General features: G+C 36.2%; 1 protein-coding gene across 8 annotated transcripts in view; it reads left to right on the top strand.

Annotated features, from left to right (window-relative positions):
• THOC2 (THO complex subunit 2) overlaps positions 1-21484 on the top strand; it is a 114022-nt gene that overhangs the window by 10575 nt on the left and 81963 nt on the right. For 7 of the 8 annotated variants that reach the window (XM_049644809.1, XM_049644811.1, XM_049644808.1 and 4 more), the window contains exons 2-7: positions 5182-5240; positions 10314-10405; positions 13477-13528; positions 17335-17405; positions 18276-18397; positions 18955-19088. In XM_049644809.1, coding sequence (XP_049500766.1) covers positions 5182-5240; positions 10314-10405; positions 13477-13528; positions 17335-17405; positions 18276-18397; positions 18955-19088 — 530 coding nt within the window. Of the gene's footprint in view, positions 1-5178; positions 5241-9416; positions 9516-10313; positions 10406-13476; positions 13529-17334; positions 17406-18275; positions 18398-18954; positions 19089-21484 lie in introns of those variants that run through there. The other variant, XM_049644815.1, reaches the window with a different exon arrangement.

The following is a 21484-nucleotide window of genomic DNA, read 5'->3' as shown; positions in this document are numbered from 1 at the left end:
GTACTTTCCATTTTTCACATAGAATATTAAAATACATGTTCTTAAAAAAAAAAAAAGACTTGCTCTCAGGCTCAGAATTTCACTAATATGTTTTACTGCTTCATCAAGCACATTTTTTTATTGTAGATAAAAACACATAACAAGAATAGCCTTAACACATTTTTAAGTAACAGTACCATATTGTTAAGGATAAGCACAATGTTGTACAACATATCTCTGGATTTTTTTCGTCTTGTGTAACTGAAGTTTTATACCCATTGAATAGCAACTCCCCATTTGTCTTTCCCTGTAGTCCCTGGCAAACACAAATTATATTTTTTGCTTCTGTGAGTTTGATTCCCTTAGATACATCTCATATAAGTGGAATTGTGCAATATTTATGCTTCTGTGACTGACTTATTTCACTTTGCATACTGTCCTCAAGGCTCATGTATGTTGCAATATATGACAGGAATTCCTTCTTACAGCTGAATAATATTCATTTGTATGTATATGCCACATTTTCTTTATATGTTCATCTGTTGATGTACATGTAGGTTATTTCTACTTTTTGGCTATTGTGAATAATGCTGCAGTGAACATGGGAGTGCAATACCTCTTTTTTTTTTTTTTTTTTTTTAAAGTAGGCTCCATGCTCAACTTGGGGCTTGAACTCGGGACTCTAAGATCAAGAGTTGCACACTCTACCACATGAGCCAGCCAGGTGCCCCTCAGAAATACCTTTTTGAAATCCTGATTTCAGTTCTTGTGAATAAATACCCAGAAGTGGGATGGCTGGATTATAATTCTATTTTTAATTTTTTGAGGAACTTCCATACTATTTCTCATAGTGGCTGTACCATTTTACATTCCCAGCAACAATGCACAAGGGTTCTAGTTTTTCTACATCCTCCCTAATACTTATTTTATTTTTTACATTTATTTATTTTTGAGAAACAGTGAGACAAAGCGTGAGCGGGAGAGGGGCAGAGAGAGAAGGAGACACAGAATCCGAAGCAGGCTCCAGGCTCTGAGCAAGCGGTCAGCACAGAGCCTGATGTGGGGCTCGAACCCGTGAACTGTGAGATCATGACCTGAGCCGAAGTTGGACGCTCAACCGACTGAACCACCCAGGCGCCTTATGTTTTATTTTTTTTAAGAATTAATTTTTTTGCAGCAATTTTAGATTCACAGAAGAAATGAGAGGAAGGTACAGAAATTTCCCATTTACCCCTTGTCCCCATGTGCATAGCTATCTGCCTTATTTTCAACATTCTCCACCGGAGTGGTACCTTTGTTACAATTGATGCATCTATATCAACACATCACAATCACCCAAAGTTCATAGTTTACCTTTGGCTTCACTCTTGGTGTTGTACATTCTAAGGGTTTGTATAAATGTATAATGACATGTATCCTCCATTAGGGTATCAGGGTATTTCTACTGCCCTAAATATCCTCTGTGTTCTGCCTGTTCATCTCTGGCTGTCCACAACCCCTGGCAGCCACTGATCTTTTTGTTTGGTTCTTTTTAAATATTTTCTATCCTTTTGTTGAAGATCTCATTTTATTCATGCATCATTTTCCTGAACTCATTGAGCATCTTTATGATAGTTATTTTAAATTCTTCATCAGGTAACTCATACACCTCTAATTCTTCAGGGTCAGTTTTTGGAGACTTATTTTGTTCCTTTTATTGGGCCATTTTCCCTGTTTCTTTACATCCTTTTAATTTTGTGCTTGTATGACTGTATTTGAAAAAACACTCTTTTCTTCCAGTGTTTATGGATTGGCATAGTACAGGGAAAGGCCTTAACCAATCATCCTGGCTATTGGATCATCTGGGGGCTTCTCAGACCTTCTCTGTGGATATGTCTTTTGGACTTATGTGTATAGATTCCATATTAAAGGTATTTTCCAGTTTTTTCCAGAAGCTTGTACTCATTTGCTTGGACTCCTTTGGTGTCCATCTGTTGTCCTGGGCAGTGGCAGCATACCATCCAGCTCTTTTTTGTTTTTAGTGGCCCCCAGGCGGCTAGAGTATGTTGGGTACTGTCAGTGCCCTAGGTCAGGCGAAACAGAAGTTCTTCAGGCAGTCCACCCAAAAGCTGGAACGTTGGGCACATGCTCCAGTCTTCTCTTTGTCCCCTGAGGGAGAGGTTGCTGAGCTGTATTGGTTTCTGTTTGCTGTACTGTGGATTCTCTGGATCTGCAGCTCACCACCCAGCTGTTTTTTGTTGTCAGCAGGCCTCGGGCACCTAGAGTACGCCAGGTCCTTGTGTGCTTCGTGATGTTACGGAAAGAAACTAGTCTCTCTGGCAGCAGCCCCCACCCCAAGTCAGAATGTTAGATGTAAAGTCCAGTCTTCTCTTTCCCTCCCCAGGGAGAATTCGGGAGCTGGGAGTTTTTTTTTCCAGTTGTGTGGTGCTGTGCCAGGAGGAGGGACAATGGTGAAAGGGTGACATGAATTTTACTGCTGGCTTTGATGCAGTTGTTTTAGTGCTCACCTGGAGCCTCTTAAGTGGTTTCTGAATTTCTCATAAAGGGACTTGGCATGTATATTGTTGTTAAGTTGGTGTTTCTATAATTTTTATCCTCTATGGGAGGAAGGAAGGCCTGGGGCTTCCTCTTCTGCCATCTTGCTGATGCCACTCCAATTAAGTACCTTTTTAAGTGAAATGAAACCAGCTCTTGTTTTGTGAATGGTCATGAAAAATAAAATGAAACAGTTTAGTGACATCTTACATGGGACTGGCTTTATGCTTTCCTTTGATCTCTTGATCACGAAGAATCAGTGAGGCAATTTGATGCAAGTGCCTTTGATACGTGCTAAGGTGCCAGCAGTCTTTCCTTCCTTTTATTTTGAACCGTTAGTGCAAATGTTAATACCGCAAAGAGGGGAAATGATGTCTTAGTATTATTATGAATATGGTTTTGACCTTGCAGAACTCTAGTAAGTGTCTTGGGGATTAGGGGTTCGTGAACCACACTGTGAGAGCTGCTGTGTTACCAAATTATAACTGTTCCCTTCTATCCCTATTTTTGAATCTTTTTAAAAAACTAGTGTGGGGCACCTGGGTGGCTCTGTTGTTTAATTGTCCGATTCTTGATTTCAGCTCAGGTTGTGATCTCACCATTTGTGGGATTGAGCCCCGTGTCATCAGGCTCCTCTTTATTCACAACTTGGAGCCTGCTTGGGATTCTCTCTCTCTCCCCTCTCTTTCTCCCCCCACCCCCCCCCATGAATAAATACAGTTTAAAAAAACCTAGTGAATGAATGTTGAATTTTGCCAAGTGTCTTTTATGCATCTGTTAACTCATGATTTTTAAAAGTCAGTTTGATGTGGTGAATTAATTTGAACCAACTTTGTGTATTTGGGATAAACACGTTACTTTTGAGGGATTTCAATATATTTTTCCATTTATCTAGATATTTAATACTGCACATGTTTAAATATCACAGGACCCTATTATTAACTATCAGTTAATATTCATTTAGAATTACCCATGTACCTGCCACATTTTCCTCATTTCTTGTTGTAACTCTAAAGTTCTCTCTGTAATAATTTTATCCTGCCTAAGAAATGTCCTTAAGTATTTATTTTAGTGCGTGAACTCAGTTATTGTTTGTCTGAACTTCAGTCATTATTTTGTCTTGGAAGTATGTTTTTTGAGTATAGAATTTTTAGGTGGGCAGGTACTTTGTTTCAGCACTTTGGATGTATCTTTCCACTATCTCTTGTATTCATTGCTCTCGTTGAGAAGTCCTGAAGATAGTCCCCCCCCCCCCTTCTTAAATGATTTTGTCTTTGATTTTCTCTAGCTTTACTATGGTATGCCCAGTTGTGGATTTCACTTCGGTTCTAGAAAACTGAAGTCTTGGCTATTATTTCTTCAAATAACTGCTTTTGCCCTTGTTCTCTCTTTCTGGAATTCCAATTAAGCTTATCCCTTTTCACTGTATTCTATGTATCTATCCTTCTTTGCAACATTTAAGTTAATCTAATGAAGAGGTTTTTAAAATACAAGTATTTTTTCAATTTTCAGGTTTTTTTGTTTTTAAACTTTATTATTGGAAACAAATCTCAAACAGATGAGAAAGTGGAATACCAATGAAATCATCAATCAGATTCAGTAGTTCTCAACTGCTGGCCGGTCTTGTTTCATCTAAAACCCCACCCGTTTTCCCATTCTACTGAAGTAAATACCGTTACATCTGTGAATATTTCAGCATTATCTTTTAAAGATAACTTTTTATAGAATTTATAAGATCTTTATAAAATATTCCAATTGACTCAGAAATGTTAATTAAAAAAAATACTTGTTTGAGATAGGGTCCAAACATTGTGATTGATACATCTCTTAAGCCTTTTTTTACCTTGAGGATTCCCTAGCATCTTTAATTTTTCCTTGCAGTATATTTATTGAAGGGACTGGGGCATTGTCTGTAGAGTTTTCCACAGTCTGAATTTAGGTTCATGGCTTTTTTTTTTTTTTTTTTTAAAGACAACTTCATAGGTGGCTTGGTGTATTCTTTCAAAATCAGGATCAGGATACACATAATGTTTGATTGTCTCTTGTGATGTAAACAGTTCTTGATAGATGCTGACTTAGATCCTTCAATTTATTAGGAATCTTAAAATGGTTATGTTCTTCTGTCATTCCTTCTTTATTAGCTGAAATACTTCAGTACAGAGACATTTCTTATCAACTACAGGTTCATATGTGAAAAACAGAGTAAGTGCTTGATTTTTATTCTTTTATTTACCACTTTTCAAAAATAATGAATTGGGGGCGCCTGGGTGGCTCAGTCGGTTAAGCGTCCGACTTCAGCTCAGGTCACGATCTTGCGGTCCATGAGTTCGAGCCCCGCGTCGGGCTCTGGGCTGATGGCTCAGAGCCTGGAGCCTGCTTCCGATTCTTTGTCTCCCTCTCTCTCTGCCCCTCCCCCGTTCATGCTGTGTCTCTCTCTGTCTCAAAAATAAATAAAACGTTAAAAAAAAAAAATAATGAATTGATTCACTAGCATCCTCCAGTTCTGACCAATTAGGGTTTTTAGGTTTGTTTTATTCTCATCATAAACTAATGGATCTAAACATATCTTATACGTTTCCAAATATTTTTAGTTGATATAATATACTCTATAAGGATCATCTATATTAGGATTGGAAATTAATACATATTATTTCTGTTTTATTCTAGTTTGCATTTATGCCGGATCCTCAGTGAAAATAAAAGCCATGATAGTTCAACTTACAGAGGTAAGACTTTTAAAAGTATCATAGCTATTATTTCTGGTCTGGTCAACATTAATAGATGTCCTGTTTTCTGTTAAATTGTTATGAATTAAAAACAAAAGGTTTGAGATATAGTTCATATTATATAAAGCTTTTATGTGAATATATTACAGTTAGGATTAAAACTATAGTTACGGTAAGACTATATATCTCTGTATGGATGTTACTTGATCTGCATAATAGTCATATGTTGGCTTTTATAATTGCGACATGATTAGCTAAATATCAGCAGTTGGTAGCTGTATTAAAAATTACAGAGGCTAGTTATCAGTCATAAACAGAAGAGAAAAGCTAGCCTGGAAAAACTATTCTGATCTTGTTTGCACTAGGAAATTTCCAGAAACTGAGGTTGTGTTTTTACTAAAGCTGGTTATGTTTAGGTGGTATCTAGGGATCTTATTAAAGACAGTTGTCATGGAAAACATTAAAAGCAAAGGAGTTGTTTACTGCATATCACAAGTATGATTTATTAAGTAAAATGTAATTAAACAGGATGTAAATTTTAAAGGATTTTACAATTTATTTTAACATTTATTAATTTAAAATTAGGCATTGGATTTAGAAAAGGAGAGGCAAAAACAAAAGCAGTTATGTTTAGTAAGTTTAAAGCATTTTCATATGTAGCTTTCACTGAGGGTAGAACCTGTAACATTTTTTCAATCTGGAAAAAATAATTTATAATCAATATTTTAAATAAAGAATGATTGAATAAAATTAATTATAGTTATATAAATTATGTCTGTGAAAAGACAATTAAAAGCCATGTTTATAGATTTATTTTTGTTTTATCAAAAATTAAATATTATCTTAATATGAGAGTGTATATTTTTTAAAGAATGCTTGTATTTTACTAGTGGAAAGCATTTTTTTAAACAAATGAATTAGCCATTGCTTTTCCTGTCATTTGGGTAAGACCTATTTTAACACTTAACATTCCTAGCCCACACCCCCACTTATTTTCCAATTTATCCTGCTTATAAAGTTGCATGATCATTTATAAAGATTTCTGAGGTTGCTATAATGCCTTTTCTTTTGAATAAATTAGTTGACTGCCAGAAATGTAAGAAAGTAAAAAAAAAAAAAAAATTCCTTTCTAAAAGCACTTGGGTACTTAACTTTTTTTCTTCCTTATGTTTTTTTTAGGTTTGTTTATTTATTTTGAGAGAGACAGAGAGAGAGAGAGAGAGAGAGAGAACGAACAAGCGGGTGAGGGGCAGAGAGAAGGAGAGACAGAATCCCAAAGCAGGTTTCACGCCCTCAGCACAGAGCCCAATGTGGGGCTCGAACTCATGAACTGTGAGATCATGACCCGAGCCAAGATCAAGAGTCAGATGCCTAACCGACTGAGCCACCCAGGCTTCCCTATGTTTAAAACAAGTTTATAACTTCTCAGTTAACGTCTGTCTTGTTTATGATTAAAATCTTACGTGGGTAGAATAAGAGAAAGAATTCTCAGAAAAACTATAAATAGTGTAACACAGGATGATTACTCTTCAGTTTTAAATGGGACTGTATGGATCTTTAATAAATATCAGATTATTGTTAATTTGTACCGTTCTGATTCACATATGAAACCAAAAACAGTCATGAGTGTGGCCTCATTGGCTGAATTGCCAGTGCTCTCTTTCACCTGCCCTTGCATGCTTTCTCAGTATGTACATTCTTTGGCCAGTCTCTGCCTCCAATGAGGCTTTGGTCTAAAGGCCTCAGTTGGTAGTCTATGCAGGAAACTAACTGAATGTTATTTCTTCAGAATTTCATTTAATCTGTCAGGGGGATTGCGTTTGGGTAGTGTTCCCTCAGCCCTTTCCCTTTCTGCCCTTCCTTTGAATTTGAGGGAGGCAGTTTCCCTTGCACAGACTACTTCTCCTTTTTGTAAGTCCCTTCCCCCTAGTATAATGATATTGTAATGATGGCTGATAAACATGAATCGTCCTGACAGAACCAAGAACTAGCGTCTTCAGTGTTCTAAATCCCACAGAGAATATCTAAGAATCTCTAGACGTCCCCTTTACTTTTGGCTATCCTTAAAACTAATTTTCTGAGGGGTACCTGGCTGGCTCAGTCGGAAGAGCATGTGGTTCTTGATCGCCAGGTCGTGAATTCGAACCCCACGTTGGGCGCAGAGAGTACTAAAGAAATAAGTAAATAAACTTAAAAAAAAACCCTGCTTTTTCTGAAATGTTGGCGTTAGGATAAAATCTTTATTTTTGTGTATAATGATGTTTGTTAGGTTTTCCTTCACATTGTAAATGTAATGGTTTTCAACGTTAGTATAGAATTTACAGGATTTTGTGGGGTTAGCCTTGGTAGTCTTACACTACCGCTTCTTGTTTCTCTGGCTAAATAAAATACGATAGACTTTCCTAACCACTTAAATGGGTATTTAAAAACATGTGAATTGAGGACTGTCTTCGCTATTTTGTGGATGACATTGTGATTGTTTTATGTCACTTGATGTCAGCAAAATGACCTGGGCTATATGTTCTCTAATCTCCTTCTCTGAATAAGATTAGTATTCCCTCAGCCCCTAATGAGCCCATATTCTTCTGGGAATTTAGTTTATGATGCTCAACTTGTCCTTCTAAGAGTGACTGCTTTTTTGTTTTTTAAGTTATCTGAATAACTTTTTTTATTTTGAATTTTTTAAAAGATTTTTTTATTAAAAATTTTTTTTCCTTAACATTTATTTATTTTTGAGAGACTGAGAGAGACAGAGCGCAAGCAGGGGAGGGGCAGAGGGAGAGGGAGACAGAATCCCAAGCCAGGCTTCAGGCTCCAAGCTGTCAGCACAGAGCCCTATGAGGGGCTTGAACCCATGAACTGTGAGATCATGACCTGAGCCTAGGTCGGACACTTAACCGACTGAGCCACCCAGATTTTATTTTTAAGTAATCTCTACACCCATCGCGGGGCATGAACTCACAACCCCAAGATCAAGAGTTGCATGCTCCACCAGCTGAGCCAACTGGGTGCCCCTGCCTGTACCTTTTTTTTTTTTTAAAGACTTTATTATTTATTTTATTATTACTAAATTTTTTAATGTTTATTATTTTGGGGAGAGAGTGCACATGCACACGAGCGGGGGAGGGGCAGAGAGACCAGGAGATACAGAATCCAAAGCAGGCTCCAGGCTCCAGGCTCCAGGCTCCGACCAGTCAGCACAGAGCCTGACATGGGGCTCGAACTCCGAACTGTGAGATCATAACCTGAGCCGAAGTCGGATGCTTAAGCGACTGAGCCACCCAGGCTCCCAAGATTTTATTTTTAAGTAATTTCTATACCCAACATGTATACCCAAGTGCCTCTGGATAACTTTAAATGAATATTATTTGTTACAAAAGCATTTTATTATTGGAAATTGAAAGCATGAAATTGACCTCATATTTCTACCATACTAACAAATAGAAATTTTTTCCTTTGCATTTTGGCTTTTGTATAGTTTATCATAAGTATAATGAAGGCATATTTATGAAAAAGGTGCTCGACCATGTTTAATAATGAATTCTTCATAAGGAATTGGGATACTCTGGCTATATTTCTTTTTTTTTTTTTTTTTTTTTTTCTGGCTATATTTCTTTAGCAAATAATTTAATGGACAAATTGATTTCATTGTAAAATAATTATAAATTAATAAAATTGCAAATAAATAAAGTTGTTTAAAGGGGTATCGATATAAGTTTTGATTTCTATACTCTTCCTTTTTTGTGACTAGTAAAAACCAAGGGAGAAGATTTTTAAATATTTGATGGTTTACTTGCTATTTTGCCCTGAAAGATTTTTGATTCCCTTCAAAAGGGGATTATAAATTGACTTTACTTTACAACTGTTTTTTAGAGTTTCTTGTTTTTCTACTTTTTTCAGTTTTTGTAGTTGACACATAATGTTACATTAATTTCAGGTGTACAACATAGTCATTCAACAACTCTGACTCTATACATTATGCTATTCTGACCACAAGCATAGTTACCATTTGTCACCATACAATTGTTTTTCTACTTTTTAAAAAAGTTTGTTTATTTTGAGAGAGAGTGTACAGGTGCACATGCAGGAGGGGCGGGGGGAGGGTGGAGAGGGAGAGAATCCCAAGTATTCTCCACACTGTCAGCATGGAGCCTGATGCGGGGCTCTAACCCACAGACCGGGAGATCATGACCTGAGCTGAAACCAAAAGTCGGATGCTTAACTGACTAGCCATCCAGATGCCCCTGTTTTTCTACTTTGGATGGGAGAAAGGAGGTAAAGTTTTCAGTGTATAGGACTAAAGAAAAATATGGTTATAAAGAGGTATTCACCTGACCACTAACTCCCCCTGACCCCCAAATTCCTCCTCCAGGAAAGGAGGCTATGGTAATAGCAAATGAGACTACTTGTGGTTGACAGTTCTCGTTAGACTGCCATTTTATGTATGTACATATGTAATTATTTAAGTTTGAATTCTGATGAAAATAGAGGAGAAAAGATCTAGATTTGGGTAGAAATTTCTCTGACAGTAGGATATGGATAAAACTTAATTTTATATTGACTATTATTCTTTACCTGTTGCCCTGAGATTGAATTGCCTATAATCTGAATATATTTACAAAAATCTGTGAAATTTCCTGGTGAAATAAATGGTTAATTTAGTTTATATCCACTTGCTGGAGTTCAATGCTGTCCTTAAAAATAATTTTGGAGACTTTGGTAGCATGAGAAAATACTTTAAAAAGTGTTTATGGAGGAATCAAAATACCACATGATGTGCACTGTGGATGCAAATATGTAAAATATGTAGACATGTAGAAAAAGATGGGAAGGAAATGTTTAAAGCAGTAGTTACTGTAGTGGAGTCCAGGTTAACTTTTTTCTACTTTTAGTATTGTGTTTTTGTGAAAGTAAAAGGAAAAAAACATGCTAGAGAAAAGCATCAAAAGTGTATTTTCTCATCATTATTGATACTTACAATTCTGAGAAGTAGGAAATATAGAGGTCGTCCCTCAGAGGGTCTTTTATGTTCGAGAGATTGTGTTCTCACATTCCTTCTTTTATGTTCAACAGATTTCCAGCAAGCTCTTTATGAGTTATCATACCATGTCATTAAAGGAAATCTAAAGCATGATCAGGCATCTAATGTTCTTAATGACATTAGTGTAAGTATATATACATATGTTTTCTATTTTAATAATTATTACATATTTGTTTTAAAAAAAATTTTTTTTAATGTTTATTCTTGGGAGACAGAGCACGAGCGGGGGAAGGGCAGAGTGAGAGAGGGACACAGAATCTAAAGCAGGCTCCAGGCTCTGAGCTGTCAGCATAGAGCCCGACGTGGGGCTGGAACTCACGGACTGTGAGATGATGACCTGAGCCAAAGTCGGACGCTTAACTGACTGAGCCACCCAGGCGCCCCACGTATTTTGCTTTTGATACAAAGATCTCTAAAGTGTAAAACTTGCATTTCATTTTATTTAAAATTATAGTAATGTTTTAAGGCAGTATTGGTAAGCCGTTGTTGCTAGGCGGAACTAAAGATATTTTAATCTTTTTGTCTCGTTGCGAGTACAGCAGAAAATGTTAGGTTAGCTGGGAGGGCAAAAAAAAAAAAAATCCTGCATTATAATGAAATCAGGGTATACCTAATTAAAAATGCTACTATAAAAATAATTTGGCTAGAATATTTTTCTCCCAATATAGCATATCAAAGCATTTTCTTTTGTTTGTGGTTATGTTTAGATATTAAATATATTTTTAAAACTTGAGGATTAAAATTATTTTTAGAGACAAGTCGAATGTGGGGAGGGGTGGGAGGGGGAGGGGGAGAGAGAGAGAGAGAGAGGGAGGAATATTTTAAGCAGGCTTCACGCCCAGCTTGGAGCTGATGAGGGGCTTGATCTCACGACTGGAAGATTGTGACCTGAGCTGAAATCAAGAGTCGGTTACTGAGCCACCCGGGCACCCCTAAATTATTTTACATTGAGGTTGCATAGTTCTTTTTTTTTTTTCTTAACGTTTATTTTTTTGAGACAGAGACAGAGTATGAATGGGGGAGGGTTAGAGAGAGGGAGACACAGAATCCAAAACATGCTCCAGGCCTGAGCTGGTGGCACAGAGCCCGACGCGGGGCTCGAACTCACAGACCGCGAGATCATGACCTGAGCAGGAGTCGGATGCTCAACCGACTGAGCCACCCAGGTGCCCCTACATAGTTCTAACTAATGCTCACTTGATGCCAATTTTCATGTGTTTGCTGTGTTAGAAAATATGAATAACTAGATTTTTTTCTAACCTTTTTAACGTGGTTATTATTTCACTCTTTCATTTATTAGAGAATTTAAGTTAGATTCAGACCAGATACTTTTCATGGGTGTTTGGTATTTGAATTGTATGATGAGCTTTCAAATTGTTAAGGGTGTTAATTATTGTAAACCAGTAGTTAAGTTTCTTCACTTAAGTGCAGTGTATTATTCTGTTATTATTAGGCTTGGTTTTAACCTTGTATAAATAAATTACTTACCCAGTTGAGAAGAGCTTTCGTAATAAGTTCCAGTGAGGTAAGACCTGGAGCTTCTTGATACCAGTATGAATTTCCCCTGTGTTGTTTTAAGCTTCTGTAGCCTTTTGCTGTTAGGATAGGTAATCTCCTTTGTATGCTTTTTGTGCTTTTCAAGGATAGTCTTAAGGAACTTCTATGTTTAGCTGTGGGATTTTTTCCACCTACATACAGTAGAGGCCCAGTATGAGTTTCTCTTTTATCCCTAAACTGTATCTATTTCACTACAGCAGTATTAATTCCTATTGGAGTAGTCTGTATCTTCAACAACTAATATTCCATGTTGAACACTCTGGTCTGGCTCCCTCATTTCTGGTCTTTAAGTAGCCTGAGTACTTGCATTCAAGTAGACTTAGTGAAAGTTCATAGCCCTTAAACTTTTGAGACTGAAGTCTGGTATGCAATTAAGGTTATTTCCTTCTGTAAATTGGCCACTGGTATAGAGTTTAGTGTATTTATGGATTTGATTCTAATACTTTTTCCCATTTTTTGAAAATGAATAGTTCAAATGGATTAAAAAAAGTTTTTTTGATGTTTATTTATTTTTGGTAGAGGGAGAGAGAGACAGAGACAGAGCGTCAGCATGGGCGGGGCAGAGAGAGAAGGAGACACAGAATCGGAAGCAGGCTCCAGGCTCTGAGCTGTCAGCACAGAGCCCGACACAGGGCTCAAACTCACAAATCGTGAGATCGTGACCTGAGCCAAAGTCGGACGCCCAACCCACTGAGCCACCCAGGTGCCCTGAAATAGATTTAATATGTATTTTGTTCTTACTTAGCTTCCCCTCTCCTTTGAGTCCTTCTATATACTTTTGCAGCTGGATCTTTGCCATGGCTTTCTCATAGTCTTGTATCTCACTGCCCCATATCTTCTTAGCCATGGAGGCATATCTTGCATGTCTCTTACAGCTGCCAGTTTTTTCGTTAGAATCATATTTTTTTCCTTTGGTATCTGAAAAAAGCTAGTTTAAGGGTTGCTGTAGTGCTAGCAAACTAATTGCAATGATTGAACTATGATCCTTACTAAAGTCAGGAGACAAATCTAGAATAAATGTTGAAATTTTCATCCAGAAATGAGGGGAGAATTTTGGGTTTTTTCAAAGGCTACAAACATCAGTGCATAAAGAAAATAAAGATAGATTTTTGGTATTATTTTCATCTTCAGAAAATCTTGAGTTCTGGAACGACAGCTTGTAATTGTTTTTGTATTTTTTAGATTTCTGTTCTGATACTACTAGGACTTTCGCCTAGATCAGTGTTAATTCAGGCATGAGCACAACGTTTAAAGTTGTAGATGAAAAATGTACCATTTTTAACAGTCTTGTTTTAGGTAGGTGTAAGGTACTCCAAATTCCAGTGGTTTCTAATATGAATTTCTTTGGAAAAATGTCACTCATTTGTGCTCTTTAATATTTCCTGAAGTGCTTGCTTAGGTTTCTGTTTTTTATGAAGTTACTACACTGTAGACATTTAAACATTTTTTTTCCAAGTGTTGTCTCCCTCTTTCTGTTTTCTCTGTATTATGAAACTTGAAGAATTTTATTATTTGTCACCATAGTGGTGTTGGGGTTTTGTTAGGTTTTAAGTTTTACTGAAGAGTGTTATTCTGAAGCCATACTTGCTGGTATGCTATTCATGTATTTACTGTGAATAATTATATTTTTATAATTAGGAATTTCGTGAGGATATGCCCTCCATTCTTGCTGATGTATTCTGCATATTAGGTAGGTATTAAGCCTTTATTTCACCTGTGAAAGTGCTGTTTGGTAAATTAATATACTGTGTTAAATAAAATGCTTTCTTTCAAACAAATGTTTCTACAAATCTAGATTGTATTATTTTACTTTTATAGAGAATGTGGTGTTGTAAGTCAAATGTGAGTATAATCACTGTTTATAAACTAACTTTAGATGGTTTTAGTTTATAATTCAAATAGTTGGGAGTTTTTCGGAATGTATGTTTATATAAAATTGAGCTAAATTATTTCAAGTAAAAAAAAAAGTTTTCTGAAGTTCAGTTAGTCTGAATTATTCATATTTTAGTAACCACAGGATTAATCTTCTTCACTTCAGGTTATCAATGAATGTGAGAATCCCAAACTTAGGACACTCAAGAGATATTTACTTTGCTATTATATATACTCTTTTGATTCCTCTTAATTTTAGAAAGAGCAAGAAGAGCCAAAGTAATTAAAAGTACTTTTGTTTTGAGGATGAGAAACCAGCTTTGGAAATAGCAATTTCTCTCTCCAGAATAAATAAGAATTTATGCAAGATGGAAAAGAAATATTTCTTTGACTTAGAACAAAGGGTAGTGTCTCTCCATGGGAAGCATGGATTTAAAAAATAATATATATTATAAATTTATTTCTCTAATTTTAGATTTGAATTAAGATAACTTTGAGCAGTTTTCTCCATCAGTATTATGCTTTCTAGAACTGTGATCTAATAGAAACCTTTAGCAGACATGATAGTATTCACTTTAAAATAAGATATCCTCTGAGAGTTTGTCAAGCTGGAGTGAATTAATTTAGCTCATTAATCTTAATTCCTAGAATAGGTAGGTTACTTAAGTGTCTTACTGAGAATCTGGGAATTTGATCTCAACAAATCTAAATGCCTGGTGCTTGATCCTTCAGGATATTTAAGATTTCATAACAGCAGTAATGTCAGGAACAGGTCAAAATGTATGTGGACTGTGAGTGATAAATGAAAAGAGCAAACCACTGATAGGGTGACCATATGTCCCACTTTGTCTTGTTTTCCATGGCATAATTAACAGTGCCTTATTTCAGTCTTAAAACTGTCCTGGTTTGGATCATAAAGTGTATGTTCATACTGTCTGTTGAATTGATTTATGCCAGCAACAACAAAAAACCTCTTAAGCTGAATTTTTAAAGCAGGCAGTAAAGGTATTACATTATGTTACATATAAATATAGCATGAGACAAGTTTAAAAAATTAAAAAAAATTCTTTTTACTATGAAATTGTAGGACTGAAAGTGATTTGTAGGTAACATTTTGTGGAAGCTGTTGTTCCTTGATAGTGTCAGGAGTATATTTTATGTCTTTCTTTGGGTGATCATAGGTTAGCTTACTAGTAAGTTCTAAGAATTTCTTTATTGGTTTATTCTATTAGGATATATTTTCCTTTCATAGTTATTTAGTAATATGAATTATTGTTACAAGTCATTGCTTTTTACTGATAACATGAATTTATGAGGATTGTTTGGTTTCTCTTGGGAAATTTCTTTTAGCCTATCAATTTTTACAAGCAAGATTAGAATGGCAAACTTAGAAAGAGAATTTCACTCACCTGTCCCCTCACTCACCCACCCCTACCCTTAGCAGAAAAAAAAAAAGATCCAAGGATGACCCTAGACTAAACTAGGGGAATAGGAGTAAGAATGGAAGCTACCTGTAAGATAGTGATAACGGTAATAACGTAGATGCCATTTTTGGAGCACCTTTTATGTTCTAAGTATTATGTTACGCATTTAATTTCATTTTAATCCTCACAGCAACTTCTGTAAGGTAGGTTTACAGATCAGAAAATTGAAGCTCAGAGAAGGGATTTTTCAAGGCCTTTTATTTAGCCAGTAAGGCAGAGTTTGAACTTGGGTGTTTTTGATTCCAGAGACCATAATCTTTTTACTACATCATTTTATCTTTCTAATATTTTAACAGTTATAAGAGAAATCAGTGCTGTACTTTCCTGGTTAAGATAGCAACTTCTTTAAAAGACTAATTATGTAAGGATGAGGGAACCTGAGAGCTATGTTAACCTGGAAGGGGAAGTCTGAAGTAACTTGATGCACTGATGGTATCTCTGAGCTGGATTGGGTGGTTGGTGATCCTGGGGCCTAGAGTTGGAAATGGCTGAGGGCTTTTTAGTAAAATCATAGGGGAAATTAAAGAGAATTTACCAAGTACTGACTCAAGGTTGATGAGTCAAAGATAATGAATGAATTTATTAGAATAGTTTCATAAGTTAGGACAAAAAGAATAAAGAAAACAGGGAAGGCATACATACTTGTGATAATAGAGTCCTGTATTGATTGTTGAGGTGGATCAGCAGAGAAGTTTACTGAGGTCCTATTAAGGAGTTCTTAACATGGACAGAACCCATAGAGCGGTATTTTGATCAGGTCACGTAGCTAAGAGGAGAGCAGACTTGGCTTGAAGAGAATGAACCTGCTACCCAGGTGCTCTGATCTTAGGGACTTTTCGGATAGATCTTAGGGACTTTTGGGCCTTGGTAGATAGATGTTGGTTAAAAGAATGGGTCCAGTTTAGTCTTGACCCCTCAAGATTAATATTCTTGAAGTTCTAGGTTGAGGAGGGACCAGAAGACCAGACAACAGGGAAGCAGCTAGGAGTCCCTGGAAGGGATTGATGAGATCCACATGGATTAAAAGTCTTATTGAGAGGATGAGATTGTATTACAGTTACATTGTATAAATTATACCCTGAAATTCTCTTAATACACTTGAGCTAACCATGTGCTTAGCTACAGTGGCCAGGATATTGGGAAATGGCACTGTCGAAGAAGGGAAAGGGGAGTAGGGCCAGGAAAATGGATATGTTTGATGATAAATTCCTTTCTCTTTTGATTCTCAGTGATGGCAATAGAAAGTAAACTGAAGCAAAGCAGTGGTAGGACATCTGGGTAGAACTGTAGAACCCTTAGAAGACAATTTTATTACATCTCTAAAATCGGTGCCTCTTCTAAATTATGAGTTGAGTTAAAGCAGTAATCCTGAGATCAACCTTGTAATCCTGTCAATCCTCCTTGAATTTTTTTTTTTTTGGATGCTTGGCATTAAAAGCTAATTGTTTTATTTCCTACATCATAAAATTGACAAATTTTCTGAATAATTTACTGAAACTCGGGTCTCAGTTTTTAACTATTTCAGTAGGAAGAAAATAAAAATCATGAATAAATTTTTATTTGCTGACCAGAATTGTAATTCAAAATAAGATGTTAAAAATATTCTTTTAATACTGTCTCTTCATAGAGTTGATGGCCAGGTAGCTTGGTTAGAATGTGGTACATGGTACCAAGGTGGCCAGAGTCAAGGGTTTGATCTTCACAAGTAAGAGGATCTTTAGTGTTAGAAGGGATCTTTGTTCTCACCCAGTCCAGCTTTCCACCTAAGGAACAATCGTTCTTTAGTATCTCTGATGTGTGGTCATTTAAAATTTGCTTGAATATTTCCATTTTTGAGAACATTAATTTTTCGAAGTTTTGTTGCTTCTAGTGCCATAACATGTAGTTCCTGTGTAATCAACTTACCGTTTTATGGGTATGCCATTGGTCCCAGGGTCAGTCTCCAGCATGAGGAGAAATTAATCCTAAGCATTCATATGCATATGAAGGACAGCTCATGCTTACTATATTTACACATTTTTTTCCAAATTCAGACAGAGGGGTTTAAAAATTAGTTTTAAAGAAAATAAGTATCCTATTATAGTGCTGTAAAGAGTCTAGAAAAATCAAACTTTTGTCTTTTTTTCTTCCATCATTATAGATATTGAGACAAATTGTTTAGAAGAAAAAAGCAAGAGAGACTATTTTACACAATTGGTATTAGCATGTTTGGTAAGTTATAAAAAAATACTTTCCCTTTCTAGATTTTTACGTTGAACAATTGTAATCATAGTTAATCATGTTAATGGAGGAGGATAGTGACACTCACTTGGCTATTCATTCATTATAAGGTGAGATTTGGATTTTGAAATCGAATGCTTTGTAAAATTAGACATGCTGATTATTTCTATGAAATATGGATGCTTCATATCACTTAAACAATCTGTATATTTTAAACTTTTGGTCATATTCATGACCTAGAAAGTTCCTAAATAAGGAAAAAGGTAAGCATCTATCAAGTGAGTAGAAATGATGTGGACAGCTTTTAAACTGAACAGTTTTTCATAAACTCTTTATTAGGCAAGGAGAAAAAGAATGGAGGTAGTTTAAAAATAATAAATTCAAGAACTTGTCATAATCATTGTCTAGTAAACCATTTTGTGTTCATAAATTTAGAACCGAGGAGAAATGCTATTACTCAGACCTGGAAGAGTGTCCTTGTCTTTGCTGTGCTAGAATTTGACTTAAACAGTAGAAACTAAAGAAGGCTGAAGTGCTGTATTAATCTTAAAGAAAAATTCAGTTGACAGACTCTAATCAGAATTTCATCTGTAGTTCTTACTTGTAGGCTGTGTACAGCACGCATGTAATTTTTTAGTGAGTTTTTAAAAGAGCTATATGTCACATATTTCAGTATTTGGGGAGTCATCCTTTTTGTTAAATTGAAGTTCCAAGATTTTTTTTTATAAATTAAAAGTTGTTGATATATGTTTAATGTGACTTTTAATATTCTTGTTTGGGAAAAATTATTTTGAATACATTAAGATTGCATATGCATTGGAATGCTAAGGAATAAATGGCCTTTAATATTTTTTAATACAGTATTTAGTTTCAGACACAGTTCTAAAGGAACGCCTGGATCCAGAAACATTGGAATCATTAGGGCTTATTAAACAATCACAGCAGTTCAATCAAAAGTCAGTTAAAATCAAGACAAAGCTCTTGTAAGTACATGTATCTTTATGTTGTAGATCAAGTATCTGAGTATGTTTTCTTAGTTCTCATTTTGAATACTAGAAATTTCTAAAGGCAGTTTGAAGATTTTTTTTGTTGCTGTTAGCATGTATTGTGTTTTTTCCCTTTTAAAAATAGCCTATGATTATTGAGTCAGCAGTGAACTTTACCTGTATGAAACCAATGTTAACTTTTCTCCATATTAGAAGTTAAAATAATAGTGCTTTTATTATTATCAATAAGATAATTTACAACTATGGATACACTCTAGTACATCTTAGTGATGGAAATAGTGGTATGTTATTGTTCCTTGAGATTAGCAGTATTCTTTCTTTGTGTTACTGGTTTTCCCTGTATGATTAACATTGGGGTGTCTCTTGTGAGCCACTGTTAATTTTTATTTTAAAAGCTACATGAAGAAGTAAACTTTGAACAACCATTCTTATGATTGTTATAAATCAGAGAGATAAGAAAATTCAATGAGAAGAATACAGTAATTTTTAATTGAATTAATTTTATCCCCCTTATGATGTTTATCTAATTTCAGTTATAAGCAGCAAAAATTCAATTTGTTAAGAGAAGAGAATGAAGGTTATGCCAAGCTGATTGCTGAATTGGGGCAAGATTTATCTGGAAATATTACTAGTGATTTAATCTTAGAAAATATCAAATCTTTAATAGGTAAGACAAATATCTATATACAGTATGTGTTACTAAGTTTTTTTTAACTGTTGGAGAATATCCATAAAGAGAAAGTGAGTGTGTTCCCTATAGGTTTCTTTTTTTTAATTAAGAAATGAGAGAAGTGTCTAGCTTGTACTTTTAAGATTTTATCAATACTAACAAAATTTGGGATGATATTGGGGTGCCTGGGTGGCTCAGTTGGTTAAGCATCTGTTTTTTCTTAATTGAAGAATTTTTTTAAAGTTTATTTATTTTGAGTATTTTGAGAGAGAGTGCACACGCGTGCATGCATGTATGCTGGGGTGGGGGACAGGGAGAGAGGGAGAGAGAATCCCAAGCAGGCTCTGCCCTGACAGTGCAGAGCCCAACTTGGGGCTTGAACTCATGAACCGTGAGATCCTGACTGAGCTGATATCAAGAGTCCAACGCTTAACCACCTGAGCCACCCAGGTGGCCTAGCGCCTGACTCGTTCTCAGCTCGGGTCTCAATCTCAGGGTCGTGAGTTTAAGCGCTGTGGTGGGCTCTGTGCTGGACATGAAGCCTACTTAAAAAAAAATTTGGGATGGTATTTATGAGAAATCTTTTTGTGACAGTTACCTCTGTGTTGGTATTAGTTTCTGCTCTCTCTAGTATTTCTAGCTTTAATTTTTAAGTATTTTTCAGTAATTTTATAGGCAAAATAAGCAAATGTGAAACTTTAATAAAATCTTTATTGAACTCTTGAAACACGGAGATATTTAGTTCTTTTGAACTTGATTTAAAAAATATCTTTATGAGGGACTTTGATACATACCTTATTTTGTCTTTACAACAGCCTGTTAAGTGCAGCAGATGTTGTAAAAGATAGGGAAGTGTTATTCTCCCTACCTTTTAAATAGAGAATTTCTTTAGCATTACTCTTTTTATTTGCATTGAGTGCAGGAAATCATTGGCTTCTATAGAAAGGAGGAGTGAATGGTAGAAAAGTAGGGTAATCCTTATTTTTCTGAATGGAAAGAGTTTTTGCTTATTTTTTAGGTGTGTGCTATCTTAAGGAAGATTTCACAGCACCTAGATGTCTTAGATTTTGAGACCTGTTGGAGAAGTCCTGTTCCCTGCTTCACTGATTATATTTTAAGGGATGTTTATGCTCGACTTCTCAGTTTTTTCTTTGCTTTTGAAATTCATGTATGACTAAGAAAGAGAGAGGAAGTGTCCCAATCCTTATCCCCTTCCTTCATTCTATATGTAGGGTCCCAGACAAAGCTAGATTTACTGTAGTTATCTTTGTTTTTAGCTTAGGCTTTTGGTGATCAGCAGGTATAGCATGTAAGAAGTTTTTATTTTATTTATTTATTAAAATTTTTTTTAACGTTTATTAATTTTTGAGAGAGAGAGAGAGAGACAGAGTGTGAGTGGGAGAGGGCTAGAAAGAGAGGGAGACACAGTATCTGAAGCAGGCTCCAGGCTCTAGGCTCTGAGCTGTCAGCACAGAGCCTGATGTGGGGCTTGAACCCATGAACTATGAGATCATGACCTAAGCCGAAGTCGGATGCTCAACCGACTGAGCCACCCAGGTGCCCCTATTTTATTTATTTACATTAAAATGTTTATTTATTTTGAGAGAGAGCAAGGAAGGGGCAGAGAGAGGGGGAGAGAGAGAATCCCAAGCAGGCTCTGCATAGCTCCAAGCCCAACACCGGGCTTGAACTCACGAACTGTGAGATCGTGACCTGAGCCGAAATCAAGAGTCGGATGCTCAACCAGCTGAGCCACCCAGGCGCCCCAGGAGCTTTTATTTTAAATTTACCCTTTAGTTAACATACAGTGTAATATTAGTTTCAGATGTAAATAAACAACACTTCTGTACAACACCCAGTGCTCATCACAAGTGCACTCCTTAATGCCTATCACATATTTCACACATTCCCCTACCCCCTTTGAAGTGAGTCTAGTTCTGGCAGCTGATTTACTCTCTTTGCTACTTTCTCCTGTTAATTTACCACCAAGACTGGTAGCCCATGCCTGCAGGGCTCTTGCTGATCTGTGTGGCAGTGACCATTTTTAAAAATCCTCCTACAGGGTTTCCTTTCTATTCTTTTCAGGATAGGCGCTACATTTTTCTTGTTGCATTTTGATCTAGTTTCAGATGCTTGGCAGTATTGCTCTCCATTAGGTTTGTCTTTCCTTACATCTTGCCATGGACTCTTTTAAGATGATATTTCTCACATAAAAATTTTTGTGCTATGGGGCGCCTAGGTAGTTCAGTCAGTTAAGTGTCTTGACTTTGGCTCAGGTCATGATCTTGAGGTTCATGAGTTCAAGCCCCACTTCAGGGTCTCTGTTGTTAGCACAGAGCCTGCTTCAGAGCCTCTGCCCCCTAACTCCTCCCCCCCCCCCCCCCCCCCCCCCC

Source organism: Panthera uncia, chromosome X, assembly GCF_023721935.1.
Source record: "Panthera uncia isolate 11264 chromosome X, Puncia_PCG_1.0, whole genome shotgun sequence".
Classification (NCBI taxonomy): domain Eukaryota; kingdom Metazoa; phylum Chordata; class Mammalia; order Carnivora; family Felidae; genus Panthera; species Panthera uncia.
This window is presented reverse-complemented; position numbering and strand designations above follow the sequence as displayed.